General features: G+C 42.0%; 2 protein-coding genes across 2 annotated transcripts in view; one reads left to right on the forward strand and one right to left on the reverse strand.

The window, feature by feature from the left end:
- Positions 1-1,411: 1,411 nt before the first annotated feature.
- Positions 1,412-2,679, reverse strand: LOC118889844 (proline-rich protein 2-like). The gene is made up of 2 exons (XM_036842004.1): positions 2,268-2,679; positions 1,412-1,974 (listed from the first exon to the last, which is right to left on the reverse strand). The coding sequence occupies exons 1-2, from the start codon at positions 2,677-2,679 to the stop codon at positions 1,412-1,414; spliced, it is 975 nt and encodes a 324-aa protein (XP_036697899.1).
- FBN1 (fibrillin 1) overlaps positions 1,703-21,496 on the forward strand; it is a 252,818-nt gene continuing 233,024 nt past the window's right edge. The window contains exons 1-2 of the mRNA XM_036841971.1: positions 1,703-1,870; positions 2,500-2,844. Of these exons, the coding sequence (XP_036697866.1) occupies positions 2,681-2,844 (164 nt within the window). The 5' untranslated portion in view covers positions 1,703-1,870; positions 2,500-2,680. The remainder of the gene's footprint in view (positions 1,871-2,499; positions 2,845-21,496) is intronic.

Genomic DNA, 21,496 nt, shown 5'->3' on the forward strand with positions numbered 1-21,496 from the left:
AGGTCAAGTACTCCGTTATATATCCTCCAAGCAAACAACCAGGACTTCTCCTTCTTGGCATTTAAAATTTGAGTCATCATTTGTCTCAAGTCTGCCTTTCCCTGTAGACTACTATGTGAGGGGAGAAACGTTTCTGCCTTGCTCACCCACGAGCTTGGTTCAACCACACACCAACTGGGACACAGTTTGTGTTCAGTAAATGCCTCTTGAACAAAGGCTCGCCTTTACTCAACCATGGGTGTGTGATCAAGGCTCCAATTCATGAATCTGGTAAGAGAATTTTTGCAGGTGAGGACTCAAACTAGCCCACATACTTATAGGGCTGTGATTTTAAATGGGCTCCTATTTTTGACAGTTTCACTGTTTTTATCCTCGAGATCATGGTGTCATAACAGTTCGGCAGGCTCATCATCACCATTGCAACCCTGGGTGGTCAACATTACTATTCCCGTCTTGCAAGTGGAAAGAAGTTAAATAACTTGCCCAGGTCCCTATACCCTATTGTCTGGGCACAAATAATCGCAAATAAGGAAAACCCCTTTCAACAGGATTCCTGTTTGTTTGTGCTGCGCTCTTATTTCTGGCTTGACAGCTGGTGGCTATTCCACGGGGATTTTCTGGGGGTCTCCAGTACCAGTGCCTAGGGCCCAGTGTGTGATTTCCTGCCCTCCTACACCATTATAGGGTGCAGGCAACACGGGGCCTTAGCTATATAAGGATACCATAAATACTATATTCTTTAAAGTCACTGTGCCCTGCTTGTCCTGGAGAGGCAGCCGTGTGTGTGTGTGTGTGTGTGAGAGAGAGAGAGAGAGAGAGAGAGAGAGAGAGAGAGGGAGAGAAAGAGAGAGAGAATATGAATGTTTGGGGAGGTGAAATAGGGTCTAGGTTCGTCCAGGAGAAGCCCAATCTTAGCTGCAGGCTGGGGAAAAGGACCACCCCTTCAATGCCTCCATCCCAAATCCCAGGTTCCAACATTCACAGGCCTCTGGGTCGTTATCCCACTCAGACTCTTGGAGCATCTTGGGTTCAACCTGGGTGACTTGAACCAAGACCCAGAACCGCGCCTCGAGTGGGCTCTCGACGCCGGTGGCAGCGGCGGAGCCCCCTCCCCCGCTCGCACATCAGCCCCGGCCGCCGCCGCGCCCCCGCGGCGCCCTGCCCCGGCCTCCGGGCCTCCGGCCTCAGCTCTGTGCCCAGCCCGAGAGACGCAGTGAGGCGGCGCCGGGGAGACGCGGGCAAACGGGACGCGTCTTCTCTCTCGCCGGGGCCGCTGGGGCCTCCGAGCCGCCGTCTCCAGCGCGCGTTCTAGGTACAGGTGGCACAGCCTTCCGCGCCCGCAGGGCTTCCCAGGTCGCGGGGGAGGCTAATCTCGGGTCTAGATCTCCCAGCCGCAGAGCGGGTGAAACCGCTACTCGACTTCTTCCCATTCCCTCAACTCCTCACCCCAAAACGCGAAATCCCAGGCCGGGCAGGACCCGATCACCTCTGCCTCCTCCCACTGCGCTAATCCTGCGAGCGAGGGAGGCCCCCGCGCCGAGGCGGTGGCTGGCAAAGGGGAGTGGAAAGGGAGGATGGATGGGGCCGAGGGGTGGGGTGGTGATGAGGGGGATGTAGGAGGGGGTGTCATTTTCTTTTTCTTTCTTTTTTTAAAAAAAGTATTTCTCTCGCGAGAAACCGCTGCGCAGACGATACTTGAAGAGGTGGGGAAAGGAGGGGGCCGCGGGAGCCGCGGCAGAGACTGTGGGTGCCGCAGGCGGACAGGCGGCCACAGCTGGGACAGCTGCGGGCAGAGCAGGGCAGCGGCTGCCGCGGCCAGGACCAAGGAACAGCCGCCGCCGCCTCGGGAGCCGGAGCCGCCACTTCTCCAGTGGGTGCAGCCGGGGTCCCGACAGGGGTCGGGCGGCCACCGGGGCTGGAGCTTCAGCCACGGCGGCTTTTGCGTTTGCGCCGCGCTGAGGGCAGGGACAGGGACTGGGGTGAGGGGCTGTCCCGGAACGTCCAGAGCTGGCGCTGGCCCTCCCCTGCCTGACAGCTTCCTGGCCCGGGGCTCCCGGTGCCGGGCTCGGCGTCAGATGCTCGGGGGGCGGTGGCAGTGCCCGGAGCCGGCCGGGGACGGCGCGGCGGGCTTCCAGCCCCGCGGCTTGGCGGAGAGGACAGGCTGGGGAGCTGGGGCGTCAGAGCGCGCATCGTGCGCAATTCGTGCTAGTAAAAAATAAACGCAGCGAGCTTGCCCCAGGGTTTAGAACTGCTCGGGACATGGGTACTTTGCGGCGCTTTTTTCAGGCGGCGCCCGGGAGGCCGAGGGGCTGGCTGGAGCCGCTGCCGCCGGGGGCCTGGGCTTTTCAGCCAGCTGTGGAGCAAACGGTCTTCACTTACCCAAAGTAACTGCGCCACGCGCAGGCGGCGCGCGGGTTGGGCTCGGGAATGGGGACCCCGAGGCTTCAGCATCCCGAAGCCCTGAATGTCTCCCCCGCTTCGGCGATTTGTCTGTTGCAGCTGGCAGGGGCCGCCTGAAGTGGGAGCAGCGCCTGGAGAAGGCGGGAGGAGCCCGGCCCGGGGGACGGGCGGCGGGAGAGCGGGACCCCGGCGGCGCGGCGCGCTCCAGGGCGCAGCGGCGGCCCCGGACCGAGCCCGGGGCGCGGCGAGAGGCGGCGGGAGCCGGCGGCCGCTCGACATCATGCGGCGAGGGGGGCTGCTGGAGGTCGCCCTGGGATTTACCGTGCTCTTAGCTTCCTACACGAGCCATGGGGCGGACGCCAATTTGGAGGCTGGGAACGTGAAGGAAACCAGAGCCAGCCGGGCCAAGAGAAGAGGCGGCGGAGGACACGACGCGCTTAAAGGGTAATGGAACGGGCCAGCTCCTTGGGTGTGGGTGTCCCCTCCCTCTTCTCCCGAGTATCAAGATCCAGAGGAACTGACAGGGTCGATTCTGGACAGTAGAAGGATCCTTGACAAGACCTCCTGGGGGCACCTTAGAGATGCAAGGGTTATCCAGTTCTCGCCGCGTTTGTGGCTAAACCACCTTGCCTGTACGCTTTAAGGATTTCTGCCCCAGAGGAGAGGTCATGGCTAAAAGGAATCTTGGGCCATTGTCGAGGCTGATTTTGGGAGGCGAGAAGGGTTCTTTGAGGAAGAAGGGGAGGAGCTGCGACTGGGAAGAGGGGCAGCCCAACCTTTCCCTTCATACCAATTCCGGTTGTGTTTAGGGAAAGTACTTGCCTCGTGGGCATCTTTGTAGATGCTCTGTTTGTAAAGGAGCAAGGAAAGAAAGGAGTTTCAGGGACAGACAGTCAGAGAAGACACATAGTTAATGGTTGGTTCTCCTCTAAGTTATGCTTGTTAAAATTAGGGACTGAGTTTTCCTTTCAGATGTCTACACTGGAAGCAGAGCAGGGCAAGTGTTTCTGAGAAGTTGTTTTGCGGTTGTTAGAAGCTCTTTATTTCATCCGGGCAGTAATGCTGCTGTGGCTGGCCTTGAAGGAGTGTTTTTAACCTGTCGTGTGTGTTACTCAGATGCAACTGAGCATTTCACCAGCTTCTCATGCCCCTATTACAGAAAATGTTTCAGCAGAAAGTATTTAAATCAGGCAGGTTGACTCTATAAGGATGGCCAGTTCCCTGAATTGAAGAAGGGTGGGAGTACCCTTCCCTTAAAATTGTTCAAATTGAAAGGGAAGTATCTCTTTCTGAGAGTGTTTAAATTCAAGCCTCCGGAGAAGCAGCAGGATGGATTATAAATGACCCATTTTGTCCCCTTGGAGGATCCTGTAATGAACCTAGACAGTAAATACACAGAGGTTTCTATTAAGTTCTTACGATTCTCATTGCTGCTCTTTTTTGAGTAGTTGTGTAGTTTGATTATATGACCCTGAGTGACCAAGTGATGGTGTCCACTTGGATGTGTGGCTGGACATTTCACGTATTCTTTTTTGTTATGGGCTGTTTTTATTATATATATGTAGTGAAATTTGTGTTTGTATGGCCCAAGTATGGGAAGGAAAAAGTACAGTAAACTGAACGGACCAGTTTTTGAGTCCTGCTCTAGATCTGGGACAACATGATTGTCAGAGCCAAGCACTTAGGCCGTGGTGAAATATGCATGATTTTCTGACCCTAGGAAATAGTTATGATTAACTTAGTTCCATCTTGGCCTTTGTGGAAAATAAATCACGGATTCCAACAGTGCTGGAAAGGAAATTTGCTTATCATGTTAAGCCTGATACTGATCAGGCAGCAGACATGTCTTGCCCTGTGTGCACGGCCCATGGCCAGTTCAGTAGATGGACTGAAACTGATTTTCACCCGTTCTCAAAAGGACCTGATTTAGCCTAGCATTTTTCCTTCAAAAAATATATTTCTGCCATATATATTATCTTAATAGCTAAGCTCGATGGCATTGCTCCCATAGAGAGAGAGGAAGTAGGGGTTTAATTCTGTGGATGAAGGTCTGCAGGGAGACATTAGGCCTAGCCAGACATTTGTCTCGTCTCTATGTGCTATCACCAACCAGCGTGTTTCCTCGGGAGGCCCTAACTCAACGTGAAAACAGAAACTAAGCCTTACTTTGTGGCTTAACAGGCTGTCCATGCTTTTACTCACACCAGCACTTAGTTCTTCTGGGTCTTACATTTTTTTAAGATTATAAAGAAACACTTCTCTGTGTTATAGTATTTGGTCACTAACGTGGACGTTACCTTATTGCAAACTCTTCGTAAAGCCTTCCCCAAAACATGGTATTAATAGATCAGTAATTATGAGTGTTCCTACTTCTCATGTTATCTATGAGATTTTGCATACATATGAAAAGTTTAACAAATAATTATAATTAACCTTTATAGCATAACAATATATATTAATATGCTTTAATAATGAAACTTTATAATATAAAGGTTTTTATTTTTATAGTTCTTATGTTATCTAAAATGTTATATGTATATAATATATGTATTATATACATATACTTGGGGTAAAAAATAAAAATTTAAAAGGATATACAATTAAAAATATTTAATTGTAAATACCTCTCAGACACCATTATCTTATGTATTTTTCTAGAAATAGTATAAAACATATCCAAATATATATATATGTATAATATATATGTATATATATACACACACAGATAGATATGTGTGTGTATCCTTTTTAATGCATGGAATATACCATACATACTGTTCAAACCTTGCTTACTCTTATATATCTTTAGTGCATCCATCTATCAACTCATAGGGATCTACTTCGTGCATTCTCTTGGCGTATAGAATCCCATAATGTGGCTGGAACATTTCCCTAATGATGGCTCTTTAGATTATATTAAATTTTTTGCTGTTACCAACATTCTTCTACTTGCATGTTTGTGTACATGTGAATATTTATATGTAGTATAAGTTAATAAAGGAAAATAGAATTGCTGGATCAAAGGTTTACCCATAAGTTTTAAACAAATGCCAATTTTTATCTTAAATTTGAATAGCCTTTAAGATGTATTCTCTCTGCTTATTGCTATTACAGTCTCACATGAATAAGTCTTTTAACCACACCGTGCTGTATACATCATCAGGAAGAGCAGTTGTGTTCCATTTTTCCAGTTATCGCTTAAAACTTCTACTTTTGCTAGTTAAAATATTACCAGCTTCAGAACTAACCTCTCTGACTACAGTAAAACCTGTTTACCATTTTGATGCACAGTTTATGAAGTGAAAGTGATTTGTAACCCCTAAGTCCGCCTGGTGCCCAGTTGGTGGCAGCAACTTTCAGCACCTCACTAATATCTTCTCTAGGTAAAAGGTGCTTTAAACTCATCAGTGTCTTCCGTGCGTTGGTCTGGGCTCTCCTACAAATTACTGCCTTCTTCTCTTTCTCTGATGTGACAGGTGACCACAGAATTTGCCTGGGTATTCTTCTTCTTGGGATATGTATTCCTTTCCTGTCAGCTCCTTTGCGTCCCAGACTAGGGACCTGCGTGGTTTTTCCCTCTTTGGGTGTGTAGTCCTAGCCTGTCTTTCTCTCCTCCCATCCTGTTGCAGGTGTTCTTTTTTTTTTTCCCTTCTCACTGGGCAGCAGACGTTGTTCCACAGTGGAAACTTAAGCATCCTCAAGTTTCTTCCCAGCTTTCGCTGTTTTCTTAGAGTAAATCGCCAATTTCTGTTTCTACAGGAAATCCTTTTTTTAATGGAATGAGTGTGGTCCCCAGTCACTCTGAAAAAATTGCATTTCTCTGTATTTTGAAATGAGAGTTTTGCAAGTTTCAAAAACGTTTTCAAGTAATAAATGTATAGTAGTTTTTGTTTGCCTGGGCACTGCTTAACATATGTGAGATGACTTTATGAGAAATAATAAAATCCTAGCTTTATTGTTTGAATTTTAGTTCAGAAGAATTTTTCTCAGCTAAATTCTTAACTTCTGTGATTAGGCAAAAAGTGTGGGAGACAATCTAATTTTAAAAAAACACATAACTCTATTTGAATAGCAGTACTTATGCACCATTTATTTATGTTTGCCTTATTGCTTTAGCTCCCAAATAAGGAAATATTACAGTTTCCCATCAAAGGGAAAAATTCTTTAGAGTGAAACCTCCTTTGCCCAAATCTCTGATAAGATGGACTGAGAACGTCTATGCTCATTGCCTGGCTTATAAGTGTATGAGACTGGTTGTATTTCACACAATTTGTCCCCTTGTGCATGATTCCTTTTGGTCTTTGTTTATTTGTTTATTTTTTTCCAGGGGTCTTGTTACCAGAAATACGCATGGAACAGTTCATACACAGGATAGATTATGTGATGACAAACTCAGAGGGATTAATTGCACAGACGTCTGTTATTAAAATAAAGAACTTTAGCAGGGCACACAGAAAAAGTTCTGTAGACTTCATAAAGTCCATTTTACTTTATAAAGAAGACTTTAAGACTTCATCCAAAGTCAGATAGGCTAATAATTAAATATGGGGAAAAACTCCTGCAGTGGTATGATTTGTCATTTCATTTACTGAATAGATTAAGCTAAAATATTGCAACACCATTAAAAAAAGATATTCTTAAATAAAAGTTTTCAGCAATTCCACATTTTAAACAAGAAGATGGAGACAAAATATTTATTTATGGGATTTATTTTGTAACATTTAAGACATAGAGATTATTTACAAAAATGCATAAGTTGTTGGTATCACAAATTAATTTAAACATATTGATACATCAAGTTATAGTGAAATGAGGTTAGGGATGATGGAAATGGCAGTACAGACATCCCTACAAGCTTATTTGGAATTTTTTTAAAAAATAGTGAAACATTCCTCTGTCTTCTTGTATAGCAGGTACTTAAAAAGATTATAGTATTATGCTACTGACTCTAATCAAGCCAAATGCTGAACAAATTATTAGGATACTCACACATAATTTGTTTGCTTTTTCCTGCAATAAACCAAACAATAAGCCTAACCAATTTCTGAATTTTAGCCTTAATTTTCAAGGTGAAAATAAGATTTAAAAAACGTTTTCTTGAAAGAGAAATAAACTGTATTAACAATTTCTTTGTGTCTAGAAACTAACCCAACAAATAGGCCTATTCTAGAAACTTAGAATTTTGTTCCATGAAATTTTTAAAGAAAGCTGAAATCAGTAACATATCAGGCCTGAGTTATATGGCAGGCATATGAGAGTTTAATATTTCAAGTTTGTTAAGCTTGATTTTCCCGTTAGATTGTAAAATCATCAAAAGCAAGAATCCTGTCATAAGCATTTTAACACTAACTTGTCGAAGCTGGGATTCAAAGAATTCATTAATTCAAGAAGCCTTGATTGAATGCTATGTTGAATTTAGCTTTGTGGAATGCCAGAGACATAGCACCCACAGCCTGGAGAGGCTTAATATTTGGTAGGAGAATCAGATGCATTACAAAAATCAGGAGACAGCAGAAAGGTATGAAAGGACATGGGATCTAGGAGCAAGTAAAAAATAAATAATAATAACATTTGTAGCAGTGGTAGGTGACGATTAGATGGCATTTAGGTACCAGGCACTCCTCTCAGTGTTTTGCATATTATAGCTCATTCTATGCTCATAACATCTCTATAAGGTGAGTCCTTTTATTACCTTACCTTTACAGCTGTGAGAGCTGAGGTATGCAAAGGTTAAGTTTTAAAGACAAATTCTTAATATTAAATTTTCTTTCTCCATTAATTTTAGTTATGGTTTTGGTTTTCATTCCTCTGGACAAAAATGCAGTACTAAGACTTTGGTAAAATTCCACTTAAAATTCCTAATATTCCTTCATGCTAGTTCACAAATCCCAGGTATAGTTAATAACATAGTAATATAATATTTTGTCAAACAAGAAACTTTGATACTTCTGCAAAGACACTAATAAAACACAGAAGGACTTATAGAATGTCTGAGCTGTGGGGTCTTTGGATAGCACGTGTATTTTAGTATTATACCTTGAACTTTTATTGAGTGTGGTAGGTAACCATCACAGGCACCCTCCGTCTGCATTGCCCATGGTTCTGAGCTGGAGACGTTCCTCATTATGTCATTCAGAATCTCTTGCTCTCATGTTCCACATGCAGAACTTCTTTAAGAATAGAGTTGCAAGAGATGTTTCTCTTTCCAGGGGAAACTGGTGTGTGTCTTAAGTTTTCATCAATATGATGAGCTATTTAATTCTTTCTGTGTCATTTTTCACCTTGGTTGTATCCTATGGGAAAGAATAGCAAGCTCTGGTATGTCACTCACTATTGCGCTGTACATATATTATTCATTTAATACACAGCTCCTTTATGAGGAAGATTCTACCTACTTGCCCATTTAACAGATGAGGAAACTGAGGGATGCAGTTTTTCAGTAATTTTAGTTATTCCTCCAGGGACATAAACTAGTAAGAGATAGAGTTGGGGAATCTGGCTTCCTAGTGAGTGCTCTTAACCAATATATTTTAATGATTCTCAATTACAATAAATCCTATATGTGGTAACTTTCTTTCTTCCACATTCTTGATACCTTCATTTCACCAGAATCTTCTACCATTGCTGTGGAGAAAGACTCAATGTTTATCGAAGGCAGATGCAGTCCCTATGACTAGGGACGCATCATTGTGGGAACGGGATTTTTCAGAAAAGACTTCACAGTGAAAGTCTGTCAGGGGTCAGCAAACCGTGGACCAGACTGCCTGTTTTATAAATAAAATTGTATTGAAACAAAGCCATGCCCATTTGTTTACGCTTTATCTATGTCTGCTTTCACACGTAGTGGCAGAGTGAGAGTAGTTGTGACAGACAGTAGGGCACCGCAAAACTGAATTATTTGCTGCTTGGCCCTTTACAGAAAAGGTTTGCTAATCTCTGGTCTATGTGATAAATAAGTGACTATTTAGTAGTACTGAGAACTTCTTGAAGGTTCAGTTTTTGTTTGTTTTATCACTAGGTATACCTAGGAACTGGGCACATGGTAAGAATTCAGTAGACAATTTTTGAATGTCTGACCGATTTGATTGATTGACTGGGTAAGGTAAATTATATATATATTAGAGCTTGGAGGAAGTATAGGAGAGAAATAAGGAAAAATTTTAGTGAAAAAGGCATGAAACAAAAGGGATATAAGGTGTTTGGGATTGAGGGACATTGAGTATGATGGGCAGGGTTTGCACTGCATGGCTTCGGGGAGCACGGTTCATAGTGTAGCCTATGCAAGTAGAGCCCCCTGAAGGTGTGCAGCATGCAACCGTGTGTGTCTGTCCATAGATTGGGGTGGGAGAGGGACTAAAGGGCACATGATGCTACTATCTGATTGTTGTGAAAGCTGAGGATGGTGAGCTAGTAAAGGATTCTAAGATGGGAACACGATCCGATCTCTGCCACTCTGGCCAAAGTGTCAAAGGTATATGGTTTAGCGAGTAGGGAGACTAGAGGCAGGGAGATTTGGGAGGCTAATATAGGAGTCGAGTCATGGTGAGAGTGGGTGATGGCCAGAGCAACAGCAGTGGAGGGGGTGAAGAGGAGGCTTGAGTGGCAACATGAGCAGTCCTTGACCACTTGGTTGTGAGAGGCAAAGCCGAGGAGGCACCTAGGGTGCTCCCACGTCCATATACATTGAAACTCATTATATGTAAAAACATTATAGCATCATTAATGAGAAACTAAAGAGAGACAAAGTCATTCCTAGTCCCTCTACTGCAAGGAAACAAGCTATCTTTGTTTGTGAGTGTTTTGGTTATCTTATTGCTATGTAACAAATTACCCCAAATGTAGTGGCTTAAAGCAGCAATAATTTTATTATTTCTTATGATTCTGGAGGGCAGGAATTTGGACAGGACACAGTGGGGAATCTTGTCTCTGCTTCCCACAATGTCTGTTGGGTCTAGAATGAGTAAGATGACTTCTCCACATGTGTTTCTGGTTCTGTGATCATGGACTGGCACCTGCAGCCCTGTTTACTTTGGTGTGGTTGGTCCAAATGGATGGACAGAGGAAGGGACGAAAGGAAGCAGAGAGCCACTCGTCTGGCTCTGCTGGGAGCCTTACAGGTTTTAAAGCTATCTCCTATGTGATCTCCTGCCTAGGCCTGCCCCTGGGGATGGGGCCACTGAGTGTCTTCTTGCCAATGGGGAAACTGAGCCCCAGGTGCCGCTACCAGGCCTTGTTCAGGGTAAGTGTCTGTTGGCGCTGGATCTTGAACAATAGCCTCTTGATCTCTGGTCACATGTTTTAACCCCATATGTTGTCCACAGACTGAGTTGAATGGCTAAGAGCTGTCTGGAAGGGCTTAAGTGGGTTCATATGTTATCAGGGTTGGCTGAGTTTCTTGGTTCTCCTGCACAGAGTCTCAGATTGTCTCTCTTTCCATATGGACCATCCAGCAGCATAGCCAGACTTTTTACAAGCCAGCTCAGGATACCAAGAAAACAAAAGTGGAAGCTACCAGACTTTCTTCAGACAGCCTAGTCTGAAATTCCATGCAAGTCACAGACCTTGCTCAGGTTCAAGGGCATGGACTAATAAGCTCTGCCTCTTGATGGAGGTGAGGCGCAGCCTATGTCTGCAGGGAGGGGAGGAATTTGGGGCAACCTCTTTGGAGATTAGCTGCCACAGTGAGGCAGCGGGTTTTTGAGAAGGATAATCAGATGTTTCAATTCTAACTTGATCGAGTCTGATTGACTTAGTTTCCCATTGAAGATGCTTCATTGTATTTTGCTTACTGCAACCTCAGAATGCAAAACGCTACATGAATAATGTATCTCTGTGATCTTTTAGATTAATGTTAAGGGCATTGTTCTTAGTTTGCATTTAAAGAACTCACAAACCCCAGTTCCTAAAAAACTGGCAAATTTTGTTTTTCCAAATAAAAGAATTATAAAACTCCTAACTTTCCGCCCATTTCCTTTAGCCTCTAAGAAACTCAGGGACAAATTTAATGCACAGTCACTTAATTTTATTAATTTAGGTATCTGATATGTTTTACATTCCTTCTATGTGGGATTTTACTTTCAATTTCTATTAATAGCCCCATTTCTATATATCTGTTGGTATAATATACCTCAGAAACATTTTTTTTCTGGAATCAGGGATTATAATTAGTAAATAAAGATAGATGTGCAATTGTCAATAGAATTGGTATTGTAGTGAGCTGAACTAGATTATTTTTTGTGTAAATGGAGTAGCCACATTGTTAATAGAATAAAATTGGGTTAGGAATACAGTCGTTTGGATTGTAAATCCAGAGCTCTATGATATCGAATCCTAGTTTTAAGTTCTTGTGACTTACCACTTTCTCAAGTGGCTTTTTTTTTTGTTGTTGACGTTATCACTGAGTCTATTTATTCAGCCTCCTCAGAGCGGAAGGGAGAGAGGAAAATTCGCTATCTCCACCATTCCCAGCCAAAGATGTATTCCAGACGGCAAGCAGGCTCAGAGCGGGGGAACTGTGCCGTTAGACAAGTGATTTGGTTCAGTGTTTTGAAGGGTTGTGAATTCCTAGACCATCAGTCATACTTACATTCAAATATAAGTATCCAAACACATCTAAGTCCAAATATAGTACAACCATTCTATGATGTTGGTGTTGGGAGGCAAGATTTATGTCGGCTCTATGGACGCCTTATGTCTGCTGTTAAGTTCGTGGTTTTGAACTGAAGTGTAGTAAAACCTCTATTAATAAAGAGATGTATTGCAGAGACAGGCTTTCGTTTTATTTTGTTTTGTTTTTCTGTTTCTTCTCCTTTTCCTTTGTCCTCTTCCTCTCTTTCTTCTTCTTTCTCGTTGCCATTTTCTCCTCCTTTTTCTTTTTCATCACTGTCGTCTCATCTTCTTTTTCTTCTTCTTCTTTAACTTCCTAAGCTGAGCTACAAATAAATAAAATAGGGATAATAAGAATATCAAATAAGGGTTAAACATTAAGAAAAAGAAATTCTAAATAAAATGTTCCTTTTTACTTGGGGGTCTTGGGGTGTTCAAAAAGAAAACCAGAGGTAAGGTTTTTGTTAGGGGAGGAAGGAGAAAGATTGAGGGAGGCAGGAGGAGAGAGTTTGGAGAAAGTTCTAGAGTGGAGTCCAATCAGCCAGTGGACCTGGGCTGGACAGAGAAGATGCTGGTGTCTGACAGATACTGATGACAACCACCTCAGTCCTGGCCACATTGGTACCAGGCTCTTCAGGAGACCGAGGGCTTATGGAGGAGAGGCGGGACATAAAAGAAAGATGCTTGGATGTCAGAAAAGATTCCTGTAAAAACATTTAGAGGAATATCATGGAAAAGCAGGTTAATCCATCATTTATTATGAACTGTGTATATGGTGCCGTGTTGCTGGGTGCATCCCCTCTCCTCATGGATAATGTTTTTTTGCCTGCCATTTCCCCTTCCCATTTGGTGCTAATTTATGAGATCGTGTAATCAGACCCTAATAGGTTGGTGCCTTTGATGAGTAACTGTTAAAGACTCTTCTTATTTGTAGATGTTGTTTTTTCATGACTCTGATCTTCCTCCATAGTCAGGCCATCCATCTTTATCAAAGTATTACAAAATGGTTGTAGTGGCACAGACTTTAGAAATTTATAGACGCTGAAACTGCGGCCCAGAGAAAGTTCGTTAGAAAGTTCTCAGGGTTCTTATTCTCTTCTCGACTTCATAGGTGTGGAAGCTGAGCCACATGGTGGCAAAGGCGGATTTAACTAGAAGTGTGTTATTGGGTAGGAGATTATGCCTCCTATTTGTCTCCTTACCCTAGAAAGGGTGACTGATATCTGCAAGTCCTCAACTGTGCTGTAAATAAGCAAACTTCCTACATCATGTGGTCATGAACATTTTTCTTGTTCTTGTTTATTTGGCCTTAGGCAGTGCGATCAGTCTCTCAGTGGGCAACCCTGATGGCAGGCTGCGCACTGGAGTTTTAGCTCCACAGTTCTACCTTGCTATCAATGGAAGCCTCCAGATTAGGTGGGGTTGAGTGGGATGGGGCTCTTTAAGGGAGGTGACTGCTAGTGAGGGCTGTAGGGAGGGGGTGGGAGAAAGAGAAGTGGGAGTCTTCTCTGGGAGTCTTATGGGTAACTCCCCCCATCCCCACACTCACACTAATAATTAGCAATTAAAGCGTCAGATGTCCTAGGATGAACCATGGCAGTTCTAGGTCTGTAAGCTCAGACTCTTATCTTATAACTTGCTGACTCAGCTATCTACACTACTAATTTATACATTGAGATTCCAAGCAAGAAGCATGCCAGTGAAGAAAAAAAATCTTACATTCTTGTCTTCTGTATCATCTATCCCACCAATTTTGTAGAACACTTGCCTACTCCAAGTGACAACCATTTATTGAGCATCAGCTATGTTTGAATTGGACCTAATGCTGAATTGTCAGAAATGAACACCCTGTCTCAAGCCTGTTGATATTATCTTCTTCTTCCAGTGATTCTAGGCAGAAGTACATGTGGACTCTCTTTCTCTCCCTTAACTGATGGGGTTAATGTCTGAGCTGATGTGAACAAGTGCCTTTCAGGGAAGGACTTGATATGCAACCTTCAAGTCGGCACCTAGTTTTTAGTCTTTCATGGACTGCTGCTGCTTCACACCCCAGAGTTTAGGCCACTGACCTCAAGTTCGCAAATTTTATATCCCATTACCACCCTGTGAGCTCTGTATCCCCCAGGGCCACATAGTTGATGTTTTAGCTGGAATCTGAGAAAGTGTCTGCACATTTCCTGAAGAGTTGGCTAAGAGTGATTTGGCAGTTCAGTCATAAAAACCCAGAGCTAGTGGCTGGGGTATACGTTATAATTACCTCACACTGTTTCCTATTTGAGCCTGGTTGTGGGTAGCTGGGTAGAGTGGTATTGCTTGTGGGATTATATTTGAAAGGACCAAGGAGTCATTTTCAGTGAACACTAATAACCATTGGCTGTGTTTTCAGGGAGGCTTGGAAGTGTGGATACAGACATGCCTGGGGTCAAATCCTGGCTCCACCACCTACTAGGAAGGAATCTCAGACAAGTGCCTTGACCTGTCTGAGCCTCAGTTTCCTCACTTGTAAAATGAGATTATAATACCTTTCTGAGTTGTCCCAAGATTTAATGAGATAATACATTTCAAGTTCCTAGTACAGGGCCTGATGCATTTATGTAAAGTTAGATGATCATTAATATCTGGATACCACAGTCTCCACTTTCTCATCTTGGAGCTAATTACTCTCAGAAACGTAGGAAGCAAACTTGAACTTCAAAATTTTTTAAATTATAATCTTAATGGAAACTTACTTTGTCTGTGGAGATCTGGTTATACATGCCTAAAGTCGACGTATGGATAAGGTTTTTATTTTTTCAATTTCCCCTTCCCCCAAATTATTCCTTGTTGGTATTGCCCCCCCCCACCACCACCACTGCCCCGCCAATGCGTCCAAAGAAGTTTGCATTTTTTTACTGGCAGATCTGGCAAACGGTCTTGTCTCCTTCCTGATGAACACTTTTTTTTTCAAGAACCTTTGTGAAAGGAATTTAGATTTTAGGAAATGGAAGCACTGGCCTGAAAACCACTTTCTTTGGCAGTATTGCAAAGAGATGCCCTGAGAGTTGGGACCGTTTTGTGGTCACATGGTTGGCCGTTTTGGAAATGTGCTTTAATTGCCTTATCACAGTAAAGACTTGGTTATGATTGGGTAGACAAGATGACCACTGGTAATTCCAAGTCATACTACCTTTCAGCTTTTGATCTCAGAGGTAAAGAGAGAAACTCTTTCCCAGCGTTCACACATCAGATCTCACTGAGAACTCTGGCACTGCTCCTGTCACGTGCCCATCACTGTGACCAAAGAAATTGGGCACTTGGGCTGTCCAGGACTGAGGGATGTGGAATGGGTTCCTCTTAGGAAAGAGGAGTTCAGGTAGCAAAAAAGAGGAAGAGGTGCCGAGTGGGAAACACAACACATCTGCCTCTGGACCAAGAAAGCTACCTTTTCCACAGACCCAGTACTCCATCTCGCTCCGTCGTTGCTGTTCTCTCTAGGCGCCTTGTGGACAGGCCTTGCTTGTGTGATTTGGGGCCAGGCTGACTCAGATTAGCCGCCCCTGAGAAGAGCCATGGCCTTCACTTTCCAACTGAGCATTCCCTTCCTTTGGCTTCATGCCTTGCAGCAACGTAATGCTCAGTCAGTACAAAGGGATTCTTATTTGTTGTTTTTCTTCTGTGCCCTATTTCTTTTGAGAAATTGAAAATCTTTTTAGTTTTTTCATTTTCTTTTAATGATTCCCATTTTGATTTTAACGAGAGTTGGCTTTGAAGAGATCTTAAACTATTGAACATCTGGGAAAGTGGACCAAAACATACATTATCTTAATTTAGACAAAGCTTTGACAGAATTCCTATACCCTGCACCCTTATACACCAACCTCTGGTTAACTGATTGTCAATAAACTCTAAGAAGTTGCGGTTGCTTCTTATTTATTCACAGCCTATAAAAATAAGACTGCTTTAAATAAGGAATAGTTTAAACAGATAATAGTTATTTTTCTGCTTGTCATTAAAAATGTTCAAATTACCTAATATCTCTCATTCCCTTGGGGTAAATCACACAACCACCAATACCATAGAAGTTTATAAAAAAGTAAAAACATAGATACAAACAAACAAACAAATACCAGGTACTTTCTCTACTCTGCCAACTTCCCAGGAAATAAATAAACCTCAAATAACAAAATAAGCTTTTCTTTTTAAACTTTTGAAAACCTTTTAAGAATTTTACAAGAATATGCGCGCCAGGTTTTCCTACTTCTTCTTCTTTCTTTTTTTTTTTGTCAGCAGTTCTGACTTATTATATTGTTGAACATTTGGCAGAATTCTAGACAACATGTCTAATTTGACCTTAGATTGACCCAACTGCTCATATGCATTTGGGCCCCTCCTTGAAAATAAGTTGACACATTGTCACACATCGAGGAATAACAGGCTTCCTTGCTAAATTATTTCCTCCTTTCGTTTCCTATTTCCCATGACTATAAGAATTCTTCCATTTGTGAACATGTCAGCCCTTCTACGGACCGGATACAAATCAGTACCTTTCCCCTCAAACTCTTTTATTAACTGATAGATTTATGTTTGTCATAAAGAAAGATACGGTGTCCTTATGAAAATGAATCATGTCAGAAAGTAGTTCCATGCCCAAGGGAACCCATTTCCTGGGCTGATATGCTTAATTATTTGCACAAGGGTGATTAAGTCATTTGTTCTTGGATTCCTCGTCTAATGAACATTAACCTTATTTGAGTAGCCGCATATGTGAGATTCATAGAAGCATTTTGGTTGGTTCTTGCCACTTGCTTAAGATGGTAAACATGGTGGGATTGGACTGTTATTATATCTACATGGGGATCCCCATCCTGCTCAAGAATGTTGGGTTGCATAGCAGATAGAAATGGTTGTTGTATGAATGAAAAAAAAAAAAGCAGAAGTGTGGTGTCATGATATGTAGGAGAGTATGGCTATAGGATGAACTAGGCCAGATGCTGGTGCAAAGTTGTTGTTTTCTAACTTTTTAATACGGAAAATTTCAAAAATATACAAAACTGGAGAGAGTACTACAATGAAGCTCCCACTTCAGCAGTTATCAATGAATGGTCAATCTTATTTTATCTACTTCTCTTCCCTGCCACAGATTATTTTAAAGTGAATCCCTGAAAAATAATTTAATTAGCGAACATTTCATTATGCATCTGTAAATGGCAAGGGCTCTTTAAGAAACAAACACAATGATAACTAATAAGAACCTGCTGTATAAAAAAATAGTAAATTTCAAAAAAAGAAACACAATACTATCACATTTAAAATTAGCATTACTTTAAAAAATATCAAATATCTAGTGAGTATTTGATAATACTATTTTGATATTTGCTAATACATAAATTTGATTAGTATTATCAAATTTCCCTGATTAGGTTATAAATTTTATTTTTTTTAATAGTTCATTCAAATCAGGATCCAAATTAAGTCCATATTTTGTAATTGGTTGATAAATCTCTTAAAATATTTTAAAATATATAGATTGTCCCTCTGTCATTTTTTTTCCTTGTAATTTATTTATTGAAGAAATTGGTTCATGCTGTATATCACTTCTATGCGGAATGTAAAAAAGCTGAACTCAGAAACAAAGAGTAGAGTGGTGGTTTCCAGGGGCTGGAGGGTGGGGGAAATGGGGAGAGATTGGTCAGAGGGTTACAAACTTCTAGTAATAAGATGAAAAAGCTTTGAGCGTCTAAGGTGCAGCATGTTGAGTATAGCTAGTAATATTGTATTAAATACTTGCAAGTTGCTAAGAGAGGAGATCTTAAATGTTCTCACCACACACACACACACACACACACACACGTAATTATGTAACCAAGTGCAGGTGTTAGCTAATGCTTTGGTGGTAATCATTCTGCAATATGTAAATGTATCAAATTGTCATGTTGTATACTTTAAACTTATACAATGTTATGTGTCAATTATATCTAATAAAGCTGGGGAAAAAATAAAAAGAAATTGGTTCATGACCTGTAGAGCAGTGTTACTTAAAATGCCAGTCCATTAGATGCTTGTTTTCAGTCTGTGATGAGATGAGAAGCAGGTGCCAGACTGTAAATGCAGTATGTCACTAAGCACACTATTTAGCTGAGCTGGTATTTTTTCATAGCAAGACTTTCTAGATGAAGGAAGCAGTGAGGTGACTTACATTCAAGCTTAAGCCCCTTATCTCATTATAGATTAGTAATATATAGTGTGTGGACCAGCACTGGCCAGTCCTTGGATCACACTTGGGGTACACAGCTGCAGAGTGTCTTACAGTCTGTTGGTAACTGCTTCCCGGTGGCGGTGGTGCTTATTGTGTCCCTCTGTTCCCTGTATTTGCTGTGACTTGCTAATTAGAGCTAGAAGCTTGATTCAATGCAGAATCAACTTTTTGGCAAGAAGACTTTATAAGTGGTGTTCGTGCTTCCATTCGGAGGCGTATCATGTCTGCTGGTCTCTCTTTTTGTGATGTTAGCGGCCATTGATGATCATTGTCGAGGTCCATTAATTTATTAGGGGAGCAGAATGGGAATATTTGAATTCTGTCGTTTCTTATAGGTTTATTCGTACTGGAAAGTTTTACATCTAGTTTTGAACTTATGCTCGATGCCTCACAGCCAGCAATGTCTGCAATGCTGCCAGACATGCTTTTTCTGCCCTTGTCTAAACTGACCCATGACTTCGACGGTTGTGGAAGGATTATTCAATATCTAATGCTAGGCATAGCAATTATGAGGTGTAACACTGTGGAAAATTTACACAGAAGGAGCCAGGCACTTGAGAGGGCAGATAAGGAAGGATATAATTCTCCAAGGGTTCATTCCTCTCCTGTCAGCCCATTATCTTTTGTGCGAGTCAAGACGGAGACACTCAATGCATTTAGTAGGAGTGTCAGGCAAGGGGTTATAAAAAGTTGGTGAGCTTTTGGACAATGAGTGGAAAGAAGATGTTTGCGGATATTTTAACATTCAGAAGGGAATGTTTGTACCCTCATTTCAGCATTGCTTTCTCAGGAACGCTCTTTTTATTTAAGAAATAGGAGCTTTTAACTATACTTATTGTGGTAATCATTTTACAATATATGTAAGTCAGATCATTATACTATATACTTTAAGCTTATGCAGTGCCGTATGTCAATTATATCTCAATAAAACTGGAAAAAAAAACAATCAAAAGGAGATAGGAACTAATACTAATAAGCTTTAGTGATTCAAATGAAAGATTCTGAAAAACACTGGTATATCCAGATCCCCTTGGGAAAGGTATAAAGGGGTTAGAGCTGCTCCAGTAGCTTCGCTCTGAGTGTTTGTGGGGCACAGTGTGTGTGTGTGTGTGTGTGTGTGCGTGTGTGCGCGCACACCCGCGCGTGCTTGCACTAGCATACAAGCTGCACTTCCTGTGTGTTTCATGTCAGTGAAAGATGTATGCCATTCTTTGGGGCCTGACATATTTCTACTACCTGGTGTCAAACTTCCTGGGAAACTGATTTTAAAACAGAAGCTTTATCTTTGGGAGCTGCTATAGAGAAGATCTGGAAACCTTTTAGGTATGTTAAGAGGTAGAATGGGGTGGATGTGCCAGCAGCAGCTCCTTCTCAGAGGCTGTCACTATGTGCAAGTGTTGGCTAGTATTTAGCACCCACTCTGCTTGATGATGAAACACCATTACTGTCACACCTTCTCCGGAGCCCAAAAGGTATTGAGAAGACACTGCTGGCATGACTCAGGCTGAGAGGGATATCTTTTAGATTGGATTTCAGGAAAGAGCTGTGCTGGTGTTTGGGATGAGAGTTGCCACTTTCTCCATGTAATGGGCAGCGTGCCAGCAGCCTCTGAATTAAGTCATAGAGACGTGAATCTGGAGAGTTTTTTAGAACATCATCTGGGTCACCCTGGCCTTTGTGCAGCTTATTGTCTTCCTAAGCCAGGTCAGATAGTGCCTGCATGACCTGATGGGTTTGCTTGAAGCTACTTTTCAGAAGACAAGATGTACCTGTGTTCAAGTGTATACACAGAACACATTCCAGTAGCAGCTATGAGTAGGTGTTGAATTATCCACATTTTGAATCTCTGCATTGCTCCCCATCCACCACTTCCCCAGACACTGAACATGTTAAGAGCTGAGAGATATTTTTTACCAGAGGGAACAGGGCAGGATATTCACCATGTAGAAACTTTCAGAAACAGAAGTACCAGTCTGTAGGAGTGAATGTTCCTAAAAATGTATTCCTTTTACCATTGCTTTCCTTCTCCAATATACTTTGTGAGATCTGCTTAAAATTTTTTTTTGCAGACCTAAGAAAAGAAAACCAGAGCACAAAAAATTATGCACAGATGAGTTTATATAAATGAACACATTCTCTTTGGGGTATTTATGGAAACATCTTTTCCAATCTCTAATCTAAAAATCTTTAGTACTAGCCTTGGAATGTTTTATTAATAAATTCTTTTGGTTTTTAATTAGTGATTTATGACATGTTTCCATTGTGTAGCCTTTGAACAATTACTTCACTTCCCTGACTTTCAGGTTCCTCATCTGAAAATGAGCACAGCAACGCATATTCTTTTTTTTTCTTTTTTTTTTTTTTTTAAAGATTGATTGATTGATTGATTGATTGATTGCTATGTTGGGTCTTCATTTCTGTGTGAGGGCTTTCTCTAGCTGCGGCAAGCGGGGGCCACTCTTCATCACGGTGTGCGGGCCTCTCACTATCGAGGCCTCTCTTGTTGCGGAGCACAGGCTCCAGACGCGCAGGCTCAGTAGTTGTGGCTCACGGGCCTAGTTGCTCCATGGCATGTGGGATCCTCCCAGACCAGGGCTCGAACCCGTGTCCCCTGCATTAGCAGGCAGATTCTCAACCACTGCAACACCAGGGAAGCCCCCGCATATTCTTGATAGGATTTTGGGGAAGAGTCACACAATCATTTTGTAAATTATAAAGCTCTCTAAACATTGCTAATTATTATTTTTATTCTACATGGTGATTTCATATGGACTAGATAAATTCGTGATTCAGATTCCCTCAAATTTAAATTAGACTGTTTTTATTAAAATTGTTCCAATATCCAAAAGTTTAGAAATAAATGCTTACAAACTTACCTCAATTGCAAAGCTTAAAAAAAAAAAAACTTCAAGTTCTTAATTCCTAATATTGTGAATTGTTAATTTCTGTGAAATAATCTTAACTACCACATGCCATTAACTAGCTTCCTCTGCCTTTTTAGAAACTTAAATTCTATCAATGATTTATTTTTCTTTTTTTTGTTGTTCCTTAGCAACAGTGTTGCCTCTGTTCTGATGATAAGGTTTCCTAGAGAAATGTTTTTAAAAGACCCATTGCCTGTTGACACTTGTGAAATAAGAGTTTGAGATAAAAGATCTCCAAAGCTTTTGAAGCTGTAAAATATTTCTAAATGATCCATCAGAAACATGGAAAAATTTTACTGTCATACCCCATGAATTCCATTTATGTGTGTCT

Source organism: Balaenoptera musculus, chromosome 2 (genome assembly GCF_009873245.2).
Source record: "Balaenoptera musculus isolate JJ_BM4_2016_0621 chromosome 2, mBalMus1.pri.v3, whole genome shotgun sequence".
In the NCBI taxonomy this organism is placed as follows: domain Eukaryota; kingdom Metazoa; phylum Chordata; class Mammalia; order Artiodactyla; family Balaenopteridae; genus Balaenoptera; species Balaenoptera musculus.

What these genes read in the sequence shown, in the direction of transcription:
- LOC118889844 (XM_036842004.1), bottom strand. Translation starts at nt 2,679, where the DNA reads ATGTCGAGCGGCCGCCGGCTCCCGCCGCCTCTCGCCGCGCCCCGGGCT. An exon ending in CCTGAAAAAAGCGCCGCAAA is followed by an intron (nt 1,975 to 2,267) that starts GTACCCATGTCC and finishes CCCTCACCCCAG; the next exon opens with TCCCTGTCCCTGCCCTCAGC.